General features: G+C 46.8%; 2 protein-coding genes across 4 annotated transcripts in view; one reads left to right on the top strand and one right to left on the bottom strand.

Annotated features, from left to right (window-relative positions):
- ACSL5 (acyl-CoA synthetase long chain family member 5) overlaps positions 1-883 on the top strand; it is a 47,886-nt gene extending 47,003 nt beyond the window's left edge. For both annotated transcript variants that reach the window (XM_073562134.1, XM_073562135.1), the window contains one exon: positions 291-883. In XM_073562134.1, coding sequence (XP_073418235.1) covers positions 291-431 — 141 coding nt within the window. In that variant the 3' untranslated portion in view covers positions 432-883. The remainder of the gene's footprint in view (positions 1-290) is intronic.
- Positions 884-1,120: 237 nt separating this feature from the next.
- Positions 1,121-14,975, bottom strand: part of ZDHHC6 (zDHHC palmitoyltransferase 6) — a 28,779-nt gene continuing 14,924 nt past the window's right edge. For both annotated transcript variants that reach the window (XM_073562136.1, XM_073562137.1), the window contains 9 exons: positions 14,471-14,562; positions 14,234-14,393; positions 13,969-14,130; positions 11,385-11,438; positions 10,423-10,590; positions 7,387-7,428; positions 4,855-5,000; positions 4,730-4,776; positions 1,121-3,852 (listed from right to left, as the gene is read on the bottom strand). In XM_073562136.1, coding sequence (XP_073418237.1) covers positions 3,752-3,852; positions 4,730-4,776; positions 4,855-5,000; positions 7,387-7,428; positions 10,423-10,590; positions 11,385-11,438; positions 13,969-14,130; positions 14,234-14,393; positions 14,471-14,562 — 972 coding nt within the window. In that variant the 3' untranslated portion in view covers positions 1,121-3,751. The remainder of the gene's footprint in view (positions 3,853-4,729; positions 4,777-4,854; positions 5,001-7,386; positions 7,429-10,422; positions 10,591-11,384; positions 11,439-13,968; positions 14,131-14,233; positions 14,394-14,470; positions 14,563-14,975) is intronic.

Here is a 14,975-nt window from a genome sequence, read left to right on the forward strand (position 1 = left end):
TATTCTGCTGGTGCAGTCACTGTGTACATACATTACTGATCCTGAGTTACCTCCTGTATTATACTCCAGAGCTGCACTCACTATTCTGCTGGTGCAGTCACTGTGTACATACATTACATTACTGATCCTGAGTTACATCCTGTATTATACCCCAGAGCTGCACTCACTATTCTGCTGGTGCAGTCACTGTGTACATACATGACATTACTGATTCTGAGTTACCTCCTGTATTATACCCCAGAGCTGCACTCACTATTGTATGAGCATTATGAGAGTTTTTTATTCTTCAGGTGAAGGATATCTACGTTCATCCTGAAATGTTGACCATTGAAAATGGTTTATTGACTCCGACCCTAAAAGCCAAGAGAGCAGAGGTGGCCAAATACTTTAAGAGTCAGATCGATGATTTGTACAGCAAAATTCAAGATTGAAGTATCGCTCCAGTAACATCCTTAATCCCGAGCGATCGCCCTGGTGCCGCAGAGACGACCTAAGAGCGCCACATCAGGATGAGCCGGATTCTCGGAGTCCTGCCGGCTGGAGCATCAATGTACGACTGATGGCCGAGCCGACGGCTCCTCCCGGCCCCTGCAGTTGCACTGGGGGTCTCTGTATTCTCATTCATCCCTATGGACATGGACCCCGGCGGCTGCACGGAGCTCCGCAGGAGAACGGGGCTTGTACATTTTATAAAACATCTTTTAATAAGTGATCTGCAGCCTGCGACTCTTAAGCACTACAAGACCCAGCAAGTGCTCCCTAAGTGCATGCTGGGATTTGTAGTCCTGCAGGTTCTGGAGAGTCGCATGCTGCAGACCGGTAATGATTGTGGGGGGTCCTGCGCTGTATATACTGAACAAATAAACTTTACTAGGTATGGGAATGTGTGGTGCGATATTCGGGGGGGGGCGCGCTGCTCCTATGGGACCGTATGGTGGGGGGCAGAGCGTCTCCATATACAGTGCCAGAAGGCGTCGTTATCGTTAACCCCGTGTGTTCCCCCTGCGACTACATTATATAAGACGCAGATTTACAATGACGAAATAGGATGAATAATTAACTGCTAATTCATGGCCTCTGGGAGCAGCGCCACCTCTGTCCACAAGGGAAACTACAAGTCTGATGTTTTCTGGTCTTTTATTAACAAGTGACATACAGAAGGTTTGTAAAAATCACATCTCGCTTTCAACAGTACTAGTTTTTAAAAAAAAAAAAAAAAAAGCCTGGAGCCCGGCGTCCAGTCTGCCACTACTCCTAGCACGGCGAAAGCTGGAGATATAAAATAACAGGCGTCGTCCAGCACAGGAGGGACACGGAGGAACGGCACGAGACGGCGATTTTTGGCATGAAACAGTAATAAGCAGACGGCCGCTGCGCCATTGTCTCGCTGATGCAGCTTCAGCAGTTTTAGAGTTAATGAACTCCGCCAGACGCAGAATGTCCCCCCTCCGAATCCACCGAGATCCGAGCGGACCTGAAGAAAGTGTGGTCAGGGAGTGAAGGCCATCAACTGCCCGAGGCCGACACCAACTCCTGAGTTACCGGCCTGGGCGGAAAGAAGGGGAAACAGGAAACTTAAAGAGCAAATGCATCGTAGACTATGAAACTCACTTCCCGAAATAGGAGGAAGCTGCAAAGTGTGAGATCTGAACGGGTGAGGCAGCAAAATGGTGGCAAGACGGATGCATAAAAACAGTGAAATAACTACAACGCTCTCACCCCAACGTTCCGGCCACTACAGCTCCCCACCGTACAGCGCCTGCGCTCCTCCATCAATCTACGCCAGCGGCTCTAGAGCGGACGATGGCTCGAAGCGCACACTGTGATGTAATGACGTGCACCATCTCGTGACCACGTGGGGAGAAGCACATTGTGATGTCTTGGCGTGCGCCGTATAGTGACATTGTGGGGAGAAGCACACTGTGACATCATGGCGTGCTCAATATAGTGACCAGGTGAGAAGACTCACTGATGTCATGGCGTGCATCCAATGACCCCGTGGGGAGACGCACACTGTGATGTTAGGACATGCGCAGCATAATGACCACGTGGGGAGACGCACACTGTGATGTTAGGACGTGCGCAGTATAATGACCCCGTGGGGAGACGCACACTGTGATGTTAGGACGTGCGCAGTATAATGACCCCGTGGGGAGACGCACACTGTGATGTTAGGACGTGCGCAGTATAATGACCCCGTGGGGAGACGCACACTGTGATGTTAGGACGTGCGCAGTATAATGACCCCGTGGGGAGACGCACACTGTGATGTTAGGACGTGCGCAGTATAATGACCCCGTGGGGAGACGCACACTGTGATGTTAGGACGTGCGCAGTATAATGACCCCGTGGGGAGACGCACTGTGGTCATTATGCTGTGCACATACTATATATATATATATATATATATATATATATATATATATATATATATATAGATATATATATATATATAAAAACCGCAAAGCATGAGCCCGACCTCAGAGGAGAAGAGAACAGAGGTTTAGGGACATCGATGCTATAGAGTTGCAGTGTGTTTACCTGCAGTCCTATGTAACGCAAGGGTGCCGCTGCAAATACTACATCACCTGCCTTCTAGAAGTAGTTCGGTGAAATAATGGAGTCAGCTCTGCAATAGGTGTGACATGACTGCTGGTTAACGGACCCCCACCCCCAAAAGGAGACCCCACCCCCGCCCCTTCCTCACTATTTCCCATATCGTAGTGCAATATAATTATGGGTTACCAGCAGCAGTGAAGACGCCCCCCCCCGGGTACAGTAGGTGTAAAAGGAAAACCAGATTGTAGGCAGCTTGTAAGGATCGCCGGAGACTGATCGCAAACAACCCTTTAAAAAATACTGGAATGTGTGCACGATCGGCGACATCGCTGACTGGTTACAGGACTCGCCGCTAATGTAGGGGGCACGAAAAACAAGTCAATCTAAAAACACTTGAGGATGAGGTCAGATATAGCAATATGGCCACCAACGCGTCCCGCGTGGTCACGGCCCTGAAAGCACTGGTGGTACCGCACGTCCCTTCTGTCAGCAGCGGCTTTCTGCTCTGCTACATTGCTGGTTTCGGAAAAAGTCCAACTGCAACTTAATATATTTTTAATTTACATTTTTTAAGATCTTTGTCAGTGAATGGAAATGATTGTAAAAACACGTGGCGTTGTACGGACTCCTACGCATGGGTCTGCCACATAAGACCCATGTAAGAGCGACCACCCCGAAGGGCTTCACAAGCCATACTGGAACAAGCCATCAGATCTGGATCCTGAAGGGATTTCTCCCCCCTAAGATTCCAGTACAATGTTTCCATTCAATGACAGCAAGCAGAGAGGTGAACATGGAATAAAAAAATACAACAGTCTATAGGAAAGTTGCTGAACTTCTCATCAGACGATGATTTACCTCCATAACCTGCTTATTGATGAATGACCAGTGCGTCCTGTCCTGCCAGGAACAAGGACAATGACTCCCGTGCACATCATGGGGAGCGATGCAGACTGTTACAGGGGCGCAGGGTCGATCAGGTCGCTACCATGAGAAAATATGCAAAAATAAGAAACCAGCTAGAGGTATAAGCCCCAAGACGAAACGATGTGGGTGCAGCCTGAAGACGCAGTATGGTCGTGGCAGAGGTAGGTTACATTTATGGATGGGTCTGTAACTGCAGCTAGTGATGTCTCGGTAGTTCCCCTTAAGACCTGTGATAACTAGTGATGCCAGGCGTTCTTGGTTTTTGCTATCTTGTCTTCTTCTCGTCATCTGACTGGTCGGAGCCCGTGTCAGACACGTATTTCACTACACATCTTCTGGGGAACCAGCCCCTGACTCTGATTCCATCTGTAGGAGGAGGAAAACAAGTCATCAAATCATCTCCTCTAGTCACATCCAGAGCAGTAGGCAACAGTGTCAGCTTAGCCGATCCACTAACATTTCTATTTCCTAATCTACTATAAATTTACAAACCCTAAATCTCCCCTATATACAGTGCAGGTGTCACGCTGCAACTCTGCAAGTAAATGCAAACTCCACTAGATGGCAGCAGAGTGGAGTGAGGACTGCAATACAGCACTGCCGAGAGGATACCACCAGGTGGCAGTAGATTAGTTAAACAAGCCGGGTCAATACCAGAGAGTAACTGAGTATCAAGGTGAGTAGCAATCTCAGAGTCAGAACCGCGCCAGAAGGTCAATGCCGGTCAGAAGCAGAGATAACAGAAACAAGAGACAGAATCAGGTCAGAGCCAAAGTCGAGTCAGATACCGTGAAATCCAAACACTAATGGAGACACAGAGTCGGGGCGGGAGGAAAGGAATGAACAGACACGGGTCAAGTCAGCTAAACAAAGTGGAACAAATCAGGGTATCACCAGAGTCAGCTACTAAGGCCGTAGGCAGAAAATATAACTGACACCGTCTGCAGGAAGCAGTGGAGAGAAATAGCCGAGCTGACACCAGAACAAGGTAGAGAAAAGTTAACCCTTGACATGACCAGACCGGAAAAGAAGGATACAGGACTCAATACATAGCCTGGCTCATGACAGTAGGACTCACACAAAGTGAACTGGACCAGCTACGGGCAGCAGATTAGGATAGGGTTATGCAGCCTCAGCATGCAGCTCTAGATATGACTATAGTACAAGGCATAGGCGGGAAATATAACCACCGCACTGCATGTGGAACTGGATTACAAGTGTAAACCACAATTCAGTCACTTACCTGGAGGGAGATCTCCCACAATAATCTTGTCTCCATACATCCAGTGCCTGCAGGAGACAGAGCAGACGTTTACTACATTGCCCCTAGTTGTGCCCCTGGTTGTGGTGGGCAGCAGAGGTACTTACTTCAGACCTCGTGTCGCCAATACCAGGTCTCCTCTCTGCAGCATCATCCGCGGCTCCTCGCTGCACGGCGTTGTAAAGAAGGTTCGGACACCTTTGGTGAGGGGACAGCAGGCACCGCTGTAGTCCTGCACCGCCCTGTACCTCACCTACGGGGAGAAACAATAGTGAGCGCCTCCTGCCGCATCTGGGGGGGGCGGCACAGACAGTCACCTTGGGCGTGTGCACCACTACCACTTTCATAGATCACCTGCATTGCTATGAGGAGCAGCCTGGACCGGCCACAGTCTACGTATCCTCTTAGGTTTCCATCTCTGGACGGACTCACGGCTGAGCAAAGCGACTTCAGCAATGCAAGCGATGCAAAAAACAGTAACAATGCAACGATAGTAACTGTCACTACACACACTGTCACTACATAAAGCACAGTTGTTAACAATTCCGAAAAGAGGGAAGAATAGGAAGCATTTAAGGAAACCAGGATGGATGAACACCGAACTTAAGCACATGCTAAAAAGGAAGAAAAAAAATGTTTATAAAATGGAAAGAGGGAGGCATATCTAAAGAAGAATATAATGCTGTCTGCAGAACCTGCAGGGCACAAATCAGATTATCTAAAGCTGAAAATGAATTGAGGCTTGCAAGAGATGTCAAAAGCAATAATAAAGGATTTTGGGGATATGTCAAAAGTAAAAGAAAAGTCAAAGATGCTATAGGATTTTTCCAGGATGAAAATGATGAAATGGTAAGACAGGATGTTGAGAAGGCTGAACTTTTAAATTCCTATTTTGCATCTGTTTTCTCTCAGAAAGGAAATGTAACATCAACTGTTCTTCACTGTCCTATTAAGGGAATAGAAGAATCCAGGATATCTATAAACAGAAAGATAGTGAGGAAACACTTAGCTAACCTAAATGAATTCAAGTCTCCAGGTCCAGATGAGTTACACCCCAGAGTACTGAAGGAGATAGCAGAAGAAATTTTTTAACCCCTCTCCATAATCTTTGAAAATTCTTGGAGAACAGGAGAAGTGCCAGAAGACTGGAGAAGAGCAAATGTTGTTCCTATCTTCAAAAAGGGGAAGAAGGTGGACCCAGGCAACTATAGGCCGGTGAGTCTGACTTCTATACCAGGAAAGATCTTTGAACAAATTATTAAACAACATGTATGTCAGTACCTGGATAAAAATGAAGTGATTAAACAGAGTCAGCATGGGTTTGTAACTAATAAGTCATGTCAGACTAACTTAATATCCTATGACAGAATCACTGATTGGGTGGATCAAGGAAATGCTGTAGATATAGTATATCTTGACTTCAGCAAAGCATTTGACAAAGTCTCTCATACAATCCTTATTGAAAAAATGACTAAGTATGGAATGGACAAGGCAACTGTTAGGTGGATTCATAACTGGCTTAGTGATCGGACCCAAAGAGTGGTCGTAAATGGCTGCACATCCAGTTGGAAAAATGTCTCAAGTGGGGTACCACAGGGCTCTGTCCTGGTCCCTGTATTGTTCAACATCTTTATCAACGATTTAGATGAAGGAATTGAGGGTAAACTGATTAAATTTGCTGATGACACAAAGCTAGGAGGGATAGCTAATACTAGAGAAGAGAGAGAGAGGATTCAAAAAGATATAAATAAACTGGAGAAGTGGGCAGCAACTAACAGAATGGTTTTTAACAGGGAGAAATGCAAAGTACTACATCTGGGCAATAAAAATGAAAAAAGCATATATAGAATGGGAGGAATAGGGCTAAGCAACAGCACATATGAAAAAGACTTGGGTATACTAATAGATCACAGACTGAATATGAGTCAACAGTGTGATGCAGCAGCAAAAAAGGCAAATGCAATTCTAGGATGTATTAACAGAAGCATACAGTCTAGATCACGTGAAGTCATTATTTCCCTCTACTCCTCTTTGGTCAGACCTCATCTGGAATATTGTGTCCAGTTTTGGGCACCACATTTTAAAAAAGACATCAACAAACTGGATCAAGTTCAGAAAAGAGTGACCAGAATGGTGACCGGTCTGCAAACCCTGTCTTATGAGGAAAGGTTGCAGGATTTGGGAATGTTTAGTTTGCAAAAGAGAAGACTGAGAGGAGACTTAATAGCTGTCTACAAATATCTAAAGGGCTGTCACATTGTAGAAGGATCAACTTTATTCTCATTTGCACAAGGAAAGACTAGAAGCAATGGGATGAAACTGAATGGGAGGAGACACAGATTAGGTATTAGAAAAAACTTAAGGAGTGATCAATGAGTGGAACAGGCTGCCACGAGAAGTGGTGAGTTCTCCTTCAATGGAAGTCTTCAAACAGAGGCTGGACAGACATCTGACTGGGATGATTTAGCGAATCCTGCTTTGAGCAGGGGGTTGGACCAGATGGCCCAGGAGGTCCCTTCCAACTCTACGATTCTATGATCTCAACATTCAGTGCATCGCACTCCCCATACAGTGCAGCACCCACCGTACTCTGCACAGACCCACATATCGCCCCCTGGACACATGAGGCCAATACTCACACTGCGCACACGCTTATCGGCTTTCTGCTTCAGTTGCTCCACCTGCAGGAGGAATAACAATATATCAGAGGCCGGACGAATATAACCGTGCACTGTCCATGGGAACAAATTCTAATAATAATCTTCATTTATATAACACCAACATACTCTGCAGCGTTTTACATACATTATCATTGCTGTCCCTGATAAGATTCTCTGCACCTTTATAGGAGTTTTGACAAAACTCCCAGCTTCAGGCTTCTGCAACAACCACTAGAGGGAGCTCACTGCAGACAGTTCATAGCCACTGACAGAGGACGCTCCAGAGCTTGAGGACGAGAGATTCAAAGGGAGCGGTAATTAATCCCAACAATGGGTGCTCCCCCTAGTGGTAGCTGCAGACAGGATCTTATCCTGTATCTCTCTATACAGAGAGCTCCCCCTAGTGGTGGCTGCAGACAGGATCTTATCCTGTATCTCTGTATACAGGGAGCTCCCCCTAGTGGTGACTGCAGACAGAATCTTATGTATCTCTGTATACAGGGAGCTCCCCCTAGTGGTGGCTGCAGACAGGATCTTATGCATCTCTGTATACAGGGTGCTCCCCCTAGTGGTGGCTGCAGACAGAATACCATCATGTATCTCTGTATATAGGGAGCTCCCCCTAGTGGTGACTAAAGACAGAATCTTATGTATGTCTGTATACAGGGAGCTCCCCTAGTGGTGGCTGCAGACATTTAGAAATTTGCAAGGGAAGGCATTGGATTTAGAGCTCTGTATAAAATATTATATACAGTGGGGAAAAAAAGTATTTAGTCAGTCAGCAATAGTGCAAGTTCCACCACTTAAAAAGATGAGAGGCGTCTGTAATTTACATCATAGGTAGACCTCAACTATGGGAGACAAACTGAGAAAAAAAAATCCAGAAAATCACAGTCTGTTTTTTTTTCATTTTATTTGCATATTATGGTGGAAAATAAGTATTTGGTCAGAAACAAAATTTCATCTCAATACTTTGTGATATATCCTTTGTTGGCAATGACAGAGGTCAAACGTTTTCTGTAAGTCTTCACAAGGTTGCCACACACTGTTGTTGGTATGTTGGCCCATTCCTCCATGCAGATCTCCTCTAGAGCAGTGATGTTTTTGGCTTTTCGCTTGGCAACACGGACTTTCAACTCCCTCCAAAGGTTTTCTATAGGGTTGAGATCTGGAGACTGGCTAGGCCACTCCAGGACCTTGAAATGCTTCTTACGAAGCCACTCCTTCGTTGCCCTGGCGGTGTGCTTTGGATCATTGTCATGTTGAAAGACCCAGCCACGTTTCATCTTCAATGCCCTTGCTGATGGAAGGAGGTTTGCACTCAAAATCTCACGATACATGGCCCCATTCATTCTTTCATGTACCCGGATCAGTCGTCCTGGCCCCTTTGCAGAGAAACAGCCCCAAAGCATGATGTTTCCACCACCATGCTTTACAGTAGGTATGGTGTTTGATGGATGCAACTCAGTATTCTTTTTCCTCCAAACACAACAAGTTGTGTTTCTACCAAACAGTTCCAGTTTGGTTTCATCAGACCATAGGACATTCTCCCAAAACTCCTCTGGATCATCCAAATGCTCTCTAGCAAACTTCAGACGGGCCCGGACATGTACAGGCTTAAGCAGTGGGACACGTCTGGCACTGCAGGATCTGAGTCCATGGTGGTGTAGTGTGTTACTTATGGTAGGCCTTGTTACATTGGTCCCAGCTCTCTGCAGTTCATTCACTAGGTCCCCCCGCGTGGTTCTGGGATTTTTGCTCACCGTTCTTGTGATCATTCTGACCCCACGGGGTGGGATTTTGCGTGGAGCACCAGATCGAGGGAGATTATCAGTGGTCTTGTATGTCTTCCATTTTCTAATTATTGCTCCCACAGTTGATTTCTTCACTCCAAGCTGGTTGGCTATTGCAGATTCAGTCTTCCCAGCCTGGTGCAGGGCTACAATTTTGTTTCTGGTGTCCTTTGACAGCTCTTTGGTCTTCACCATAGTGGAGTTTGGAGTCAGACTGTTTGAGGGTGTGCACAGGTGTCTTTTTATACTGATAACAAGTTTAAACAGGTGCCATTACTACAGGTAATGAGTGGAGGAAAGAGTAGACTCTTAAAGAAGATACAGGTCTGTGAGAGCCAGAAATCTTGATTGCTTGTTTCTGACCAAATACTTATTTTCCACCATAATATGCAAATAAAATGAAAAAAAAACAGACAATGTGATTTTCTGTTTTTTTTTTTCTCAGTTTGTCTCCCATAGTTGAGGTCTACCTATGATGTAAATTACAGACGCCTCTCATCTTTTTAAGTGGTGGAACTTGCACTATTGCTGACTGACTAAATACTTTTTTTCCCCACTGTATATAATATCAGAGATTGGCTTTTAAGATTTAAACTGCAGATGATTTTTAATACCACCCACCAGCTGTTCAGATAATATAGCAAATATCTATATATAGGCGTATTCGCTAGCATTTTTAGGATATATATGGTAGGGTCTTATTGACATAAAAGATGCGTTGGCCCCCTAAATCCTACAGATAGGCAACAAATGATGACTGCTGGGTGGCTACATCTGCCGAAACCAAGTGCATCAGGAGAACAGGGATCCAAAAATAATGGAGCAGGATGGAGCAGCCATCATCAGTCTCACTGACCTGAATAGAGCGGTGGTCACACAGGAGACCATCTTGAGAGTTAAACAGGACACCACCCCTTCAACCACCATTGCTGAAATTGTGCACCCAGGGGTGAGAGGAACAACAGATATAACACAACATAAAATATATATAAAATAACCCAAAAGGTCAAACATCAGACAAGGCTAAAATTATAGGTGGTAAATGAATAAGATAGGTAGCATGAGGCCGACCCTGCCACAGTCCAGCGATGAGAACTGGACAGACTGGAGGTTATTTTAGGGCTGGATCTCTTGATGTTGCTGCTGATTTTGGCTCTCGTCAGTGGTCAGATCACGGTGACGGCAGCCAGGTCTGAAGCTGCGATATGTGTCCGGCACTTACCGTCAGCGTGTATCTAAGGCATCCTTCCCGCAATTGCCACTCTATTCCATTCCCCTCCGGTGAGCCGGATCCGGTGAACACCTGCCGGAAGTTTCGCCACCTGCTGCCCAAGTCGTAGGGGAAAATGAAAGTTTCGCCGGTCTGGTAATACTGAATCCGGTCCTTAGCCTGGAAGAAGAGGGGAGGCAATGTAAGTGGGGGGGGGGGGGATTATGAGGATTTTTTGCTGGTCACTCCTTGCTCCGGCTCATTCCTGCAGATAATGTGCTATGTCCAACATATCTATGATACAGAGAGAACATAGACTGGGCGAGAAGCGACACCTGGCGGCCTCTGACCACAGCGGTCCAGTATGTTACCGGACTACCCAGGACTGTATGCTACCAACAGATGGACCTGAATACACAGCACCTACAGCAATCCTCCAGGATCACACAGGACACTTGTGCAGCGCTGCGTCCTGTCCCTGGCATTTTTGTGATGCTTTTTTTCCTCATTAGAGGCTCTTACACAATCTGTCCCTTGTACTTTACTCTGCAGCACTGCTTCATTAGCAGCAATAATCAGAATCCCCTAACAGCATAAATTTGCTATGTCTGAAGCATGTGTCTTTGAGGTTCTGGCTGTTATAACATCCCTTGTCCATACTTTACACTGCAGCTCTGATAGGTGGATATCATACTGCCTCACACTAAAGACACCAGTCTGGACATATTGGGTTGTCCTGGCCAAATTAAACCTTTATGATCGACATTAACCCCTTTATCCTGCCAGGCAACAGCAAAAACTTGCAAACCCGAGAACTATCTAGCCCCACAAAGACCTCGGCATTAATCACTTTTGGTCATTGTCATCTCTTACCTTCTTCAAAACAGCCACCCACCCCCACACGCTGCAACAATGGCCGCCGCGGTGTGAGAGCCATGGTGGAGGGGTGGGCAGCGTGTTCATGACGGACGTACCTTCTCTTCGATCCACGATTCAATGGAGGTTTTATTCCGCAGGATCACTTTCATCTTAAAAACACACAAGAAATAATGCATCAGAACGGCGGGCGCGGCGAGCAGCGGCATTTCATTTTTTCCCTTCTTTATTTGACTGTACAATGAGTGTTTTGATCAGGCGTCAATCACCGGCCATTACACAATGGGCGAGTGCGCTGCCTCCGGTGAGTGCGGGGGGCTTTGTGCGTGATCCTCTCAGTGTGCGCCCCGCTTCTTTGTATATCATTTAGCTGAAATCAATTACTCAGTAATAAAAGCATCAATAGCCGTCCACAAAACAGCATCATTATATAATAAGGGCCGTGGTGGCGGCGGGATCCTGCTGGCTCGCGGTAATGAGATCTGATGGGACCAGCTCTGTGCTGCCATTGTGTAAACTGCTTCAACAACAGGCAAGGAGCGGAGGAAAGAAAAGGCGCATGTATCAGAAATCAGGTAGACGGGGAGGCGACAGATCGTAGAATCAGCCACAAACAGTCAAGATGTAAAGGGCTGCTCCACCAGGTTGTCCCCGCCGCCGGACAGATGCATGCTAAGTATACACGCCGGGGCCCAGTCACCGGGGCCCAGTCACCGGGGCCCATAACAGGCGAGGAGAAGAGGAAAGAAAAGCGCATGAATCAGGTGTACGGGGAGGTGACAGATCGTAGAATCAGCAATAAACAGACGGGATGTAAAGGGCTGCTCCACCAGGACAGCCGCCGGACAGATGCACACTTAGTATACACACCGGGGCCCATAACAGGCGAGGAGAGGATGAAAGAAAAGGCGCATGTATTAGGAATCAGGTGTAAGGGGACGTGACAGATCGTAGAATCAGCCACAAACAGTCAAGATGTAAAGGGCTGCTCCACCAGGATGTCCCCACCGCCGGACAGATGCACGCTAAGTATACACACCGGGGCCCATAACAGGCGAGGAGAAGAGGAAAGAAAAAAAGAAAAACGCATGTATCAGAAATCAGGTGTACGGGGAGGTGACAGATCATAGAATCAACCATCAACAGCCGGGATGTAAAGGGCTGCTCCACCAGGATGTCCCCACCTACCGGAGAGAGATACACGCTAAGTATACACACCGGGGCCCAGTCATTATTGCATTTGCGCTGTTTTTAATTTGCGTCTTTTTTACATTCTATTTTTTGTGTGTCCGCCTGTTTATGTTCCTTATTGGAGGCGGTTTGGGATTTCCAAATGTGTTAAGCCAATTTGTCAACTGCAACTTTTTATAAAGTAGAATATTTCTTACTCAAAATCTCTCCATTCCCCTCTCTGAAGTAGTTTTAAGTATGCCTGAAATGCTGGAGAAAATTGTGTGACATTTTAGCAAGCATGCCGCCTTTTTGCACTAAAAAGCCACATGAAAAGGTGACATTGTATATTTTGCACAAATTTCATCAACCGTGTGCACCATTTGGCAGGCGTCAGACTTCTCCCAAGGACTCTGCTCTGCCCTCAACAGGCCGGAGCCACTACAGGAAGGGAAGAAGAGGACGGCATCGTATGAAGATGGGAGGCGCCGGACTAGACCGCGACACCCATCGGACCGGACCGCCCCCTCCGGTGAGTATAATCTAACGTGTTTTTCTTATGTTTCAGGTTATATCGGGGGCTTATCTACAGTATTACAGAATGCTGTAGATAAGCCCCTGATGTCAATGCCGGCAGCTGAAAGCCAAAAATGGGGTGACAGATTCCCTCTAATGAATACCGCAATATAAAAACAAAAACACACAACTGATGAATCGGGCCTTTTTTTCCCAAGATCTCCGCTTGCTGTCAATGTGATCGTCAGGCTTCACATCTCAGAGCTGAAGGGTTTGTTATTATGCAGCATTGACTAATAAAACCGGAAAAAAACTACGGCAGAAATGCATTTTGTTTTCCCCACTACTGTTCTGGACTTGTATTTTCTTTTCCTGTTTTTCAGAAAATTATGTGGTAAATGAATGGCTGTGGCTTAAAATTACAACTGGTGTCACAAAAAAGAAGCTTTAATATGGCAATGTGGCGGGAAAAATAGGAACAGTTAGAGCTATTGGAAGAAGGTTGAGGAAAAGAACGAGAGCACGTCGTTGTGCTGCCGGCATATACTTGTGCACGCCCAATGCCGCTGTGTGAGGCGCTGCCGGGTTGTGTGTGTGTGGAGGGTGGGGGATTACCAACAGTATGCCGACCATGATCACCAGAGGGGCAGGCAATGCAGAAGGAGCAAAATAGGTAGTCTCCTCCACTACCAAGCCGGGCTTCTGTGTGCAAGTGTTAGGTCACCACTGCGCATGTTCGACCTTCACCCAAGGCTGCAGTGGTGGTCGGTCCCTTTGGCAACGAGCAGTAAACAATGAAACACTGAATAGCAGATAACAGGAGAATGGAAGCCAATAGACGAAGCAAATTAACTGCAAATGTCCTCCTTGGAACACCTGCCTACCCCTACGGCACAATACGGGAATCACCAGTCGATGGTGGCTCGATGATTTTAAAGGGGTTTACTGGAACGTTAAATAATATGACACTTAGATGGGCCACAACCTGCAACACACCTGAATACAGAAGAGCATCCCCACCGCAATGGTCGTCCCGAGGGCCAATCCTAAGGCAAACAGGGTAACAGCAAAGGCAGAAATACCAAAAGGGACGATGGGAGCCGGCTCCCGACGCATCACACTCATGTCGATCTTTACGGAATTCCACCCGAATGAGACCTGAAAGGAAAAGGAAACAAAAAGGTTAAAAATGCTGCCAATCATAAGATCCGTTAACTCTTTGGTTGCTGCCCAAAAACCTCTGTATGACTTGTGGCCTTACCCTGTTGTACAGCTGAGTGTACATGGTCATGATGAAAATGTAAGACGCATGGATGCAGCCGAGCGGAGCCAGCAGCAAGAACAGCGTGAAGGACGAGTGGTTGCGATGGCCGCAGCAGTTGTTGATCCAGGGGCAGTGGTGATCCATCTTCATCACACATCTGCACACAAGAAACCATTGACATGTTGCGTGAAGGTCACGTGCCCCTATGTCCCGCCGACTCCCTCCTGGTCATACCTGTTGCACTTGCGGCAGTGGTGGGAGCGCGGCACTTTGTACCCCTCGCACACCTTGCAATACTGAAGAAAATTGCAGTCCTGAGCGTTCTCCTGCAAACACATCACAGTCATTAAACGGAAATCGAAAGCAAACCGAACACAACTTGTCGACAGTAAAAGAGAAATCGTGAAAGAATTGATGTCCTCAACAGGCGAAATACCATGGTCAGCACGACACGAGACCACTGAGCAGAGCGACTGTCTGCAGCGGTCACATGTGCACCGTCATCACTGCAGGACAAGTGAAGGACCTCAAGGACCACCAGGGAACCAGCAGAGAAAAAGGAGAATTTCAGCACATTTTCTGGGCATAGAATAGAATGTCCCCCCACACATGCAGTGAGCATACAGCACAGCGCCATACCCTGTGGAGTGGCTGACCCAGGTACTGCAGCTCTGTGCCCATTGGGATTGTGCAGTACATGGAGCTGCAATTATCAGCTACACGCACTCTTTACATCCGG

The sequence above is a fragment of the Dendrobates tinctorius genome, unplaced genomic scaffold (genome assembly GCF_039654945.1).
Source record: "Dendrobates tinctorius isolate UK_male_01 unplaced genomic scaffold, ASM3965494v1 ptg000341l, whole genome shotgun sequence".
Lineage (NCBI taxonomy): Eukaryota > Metazoa > Chordata > Amphibia > Anura > Dendrobatidae > Dendrobates > Dendrobates tinctorius.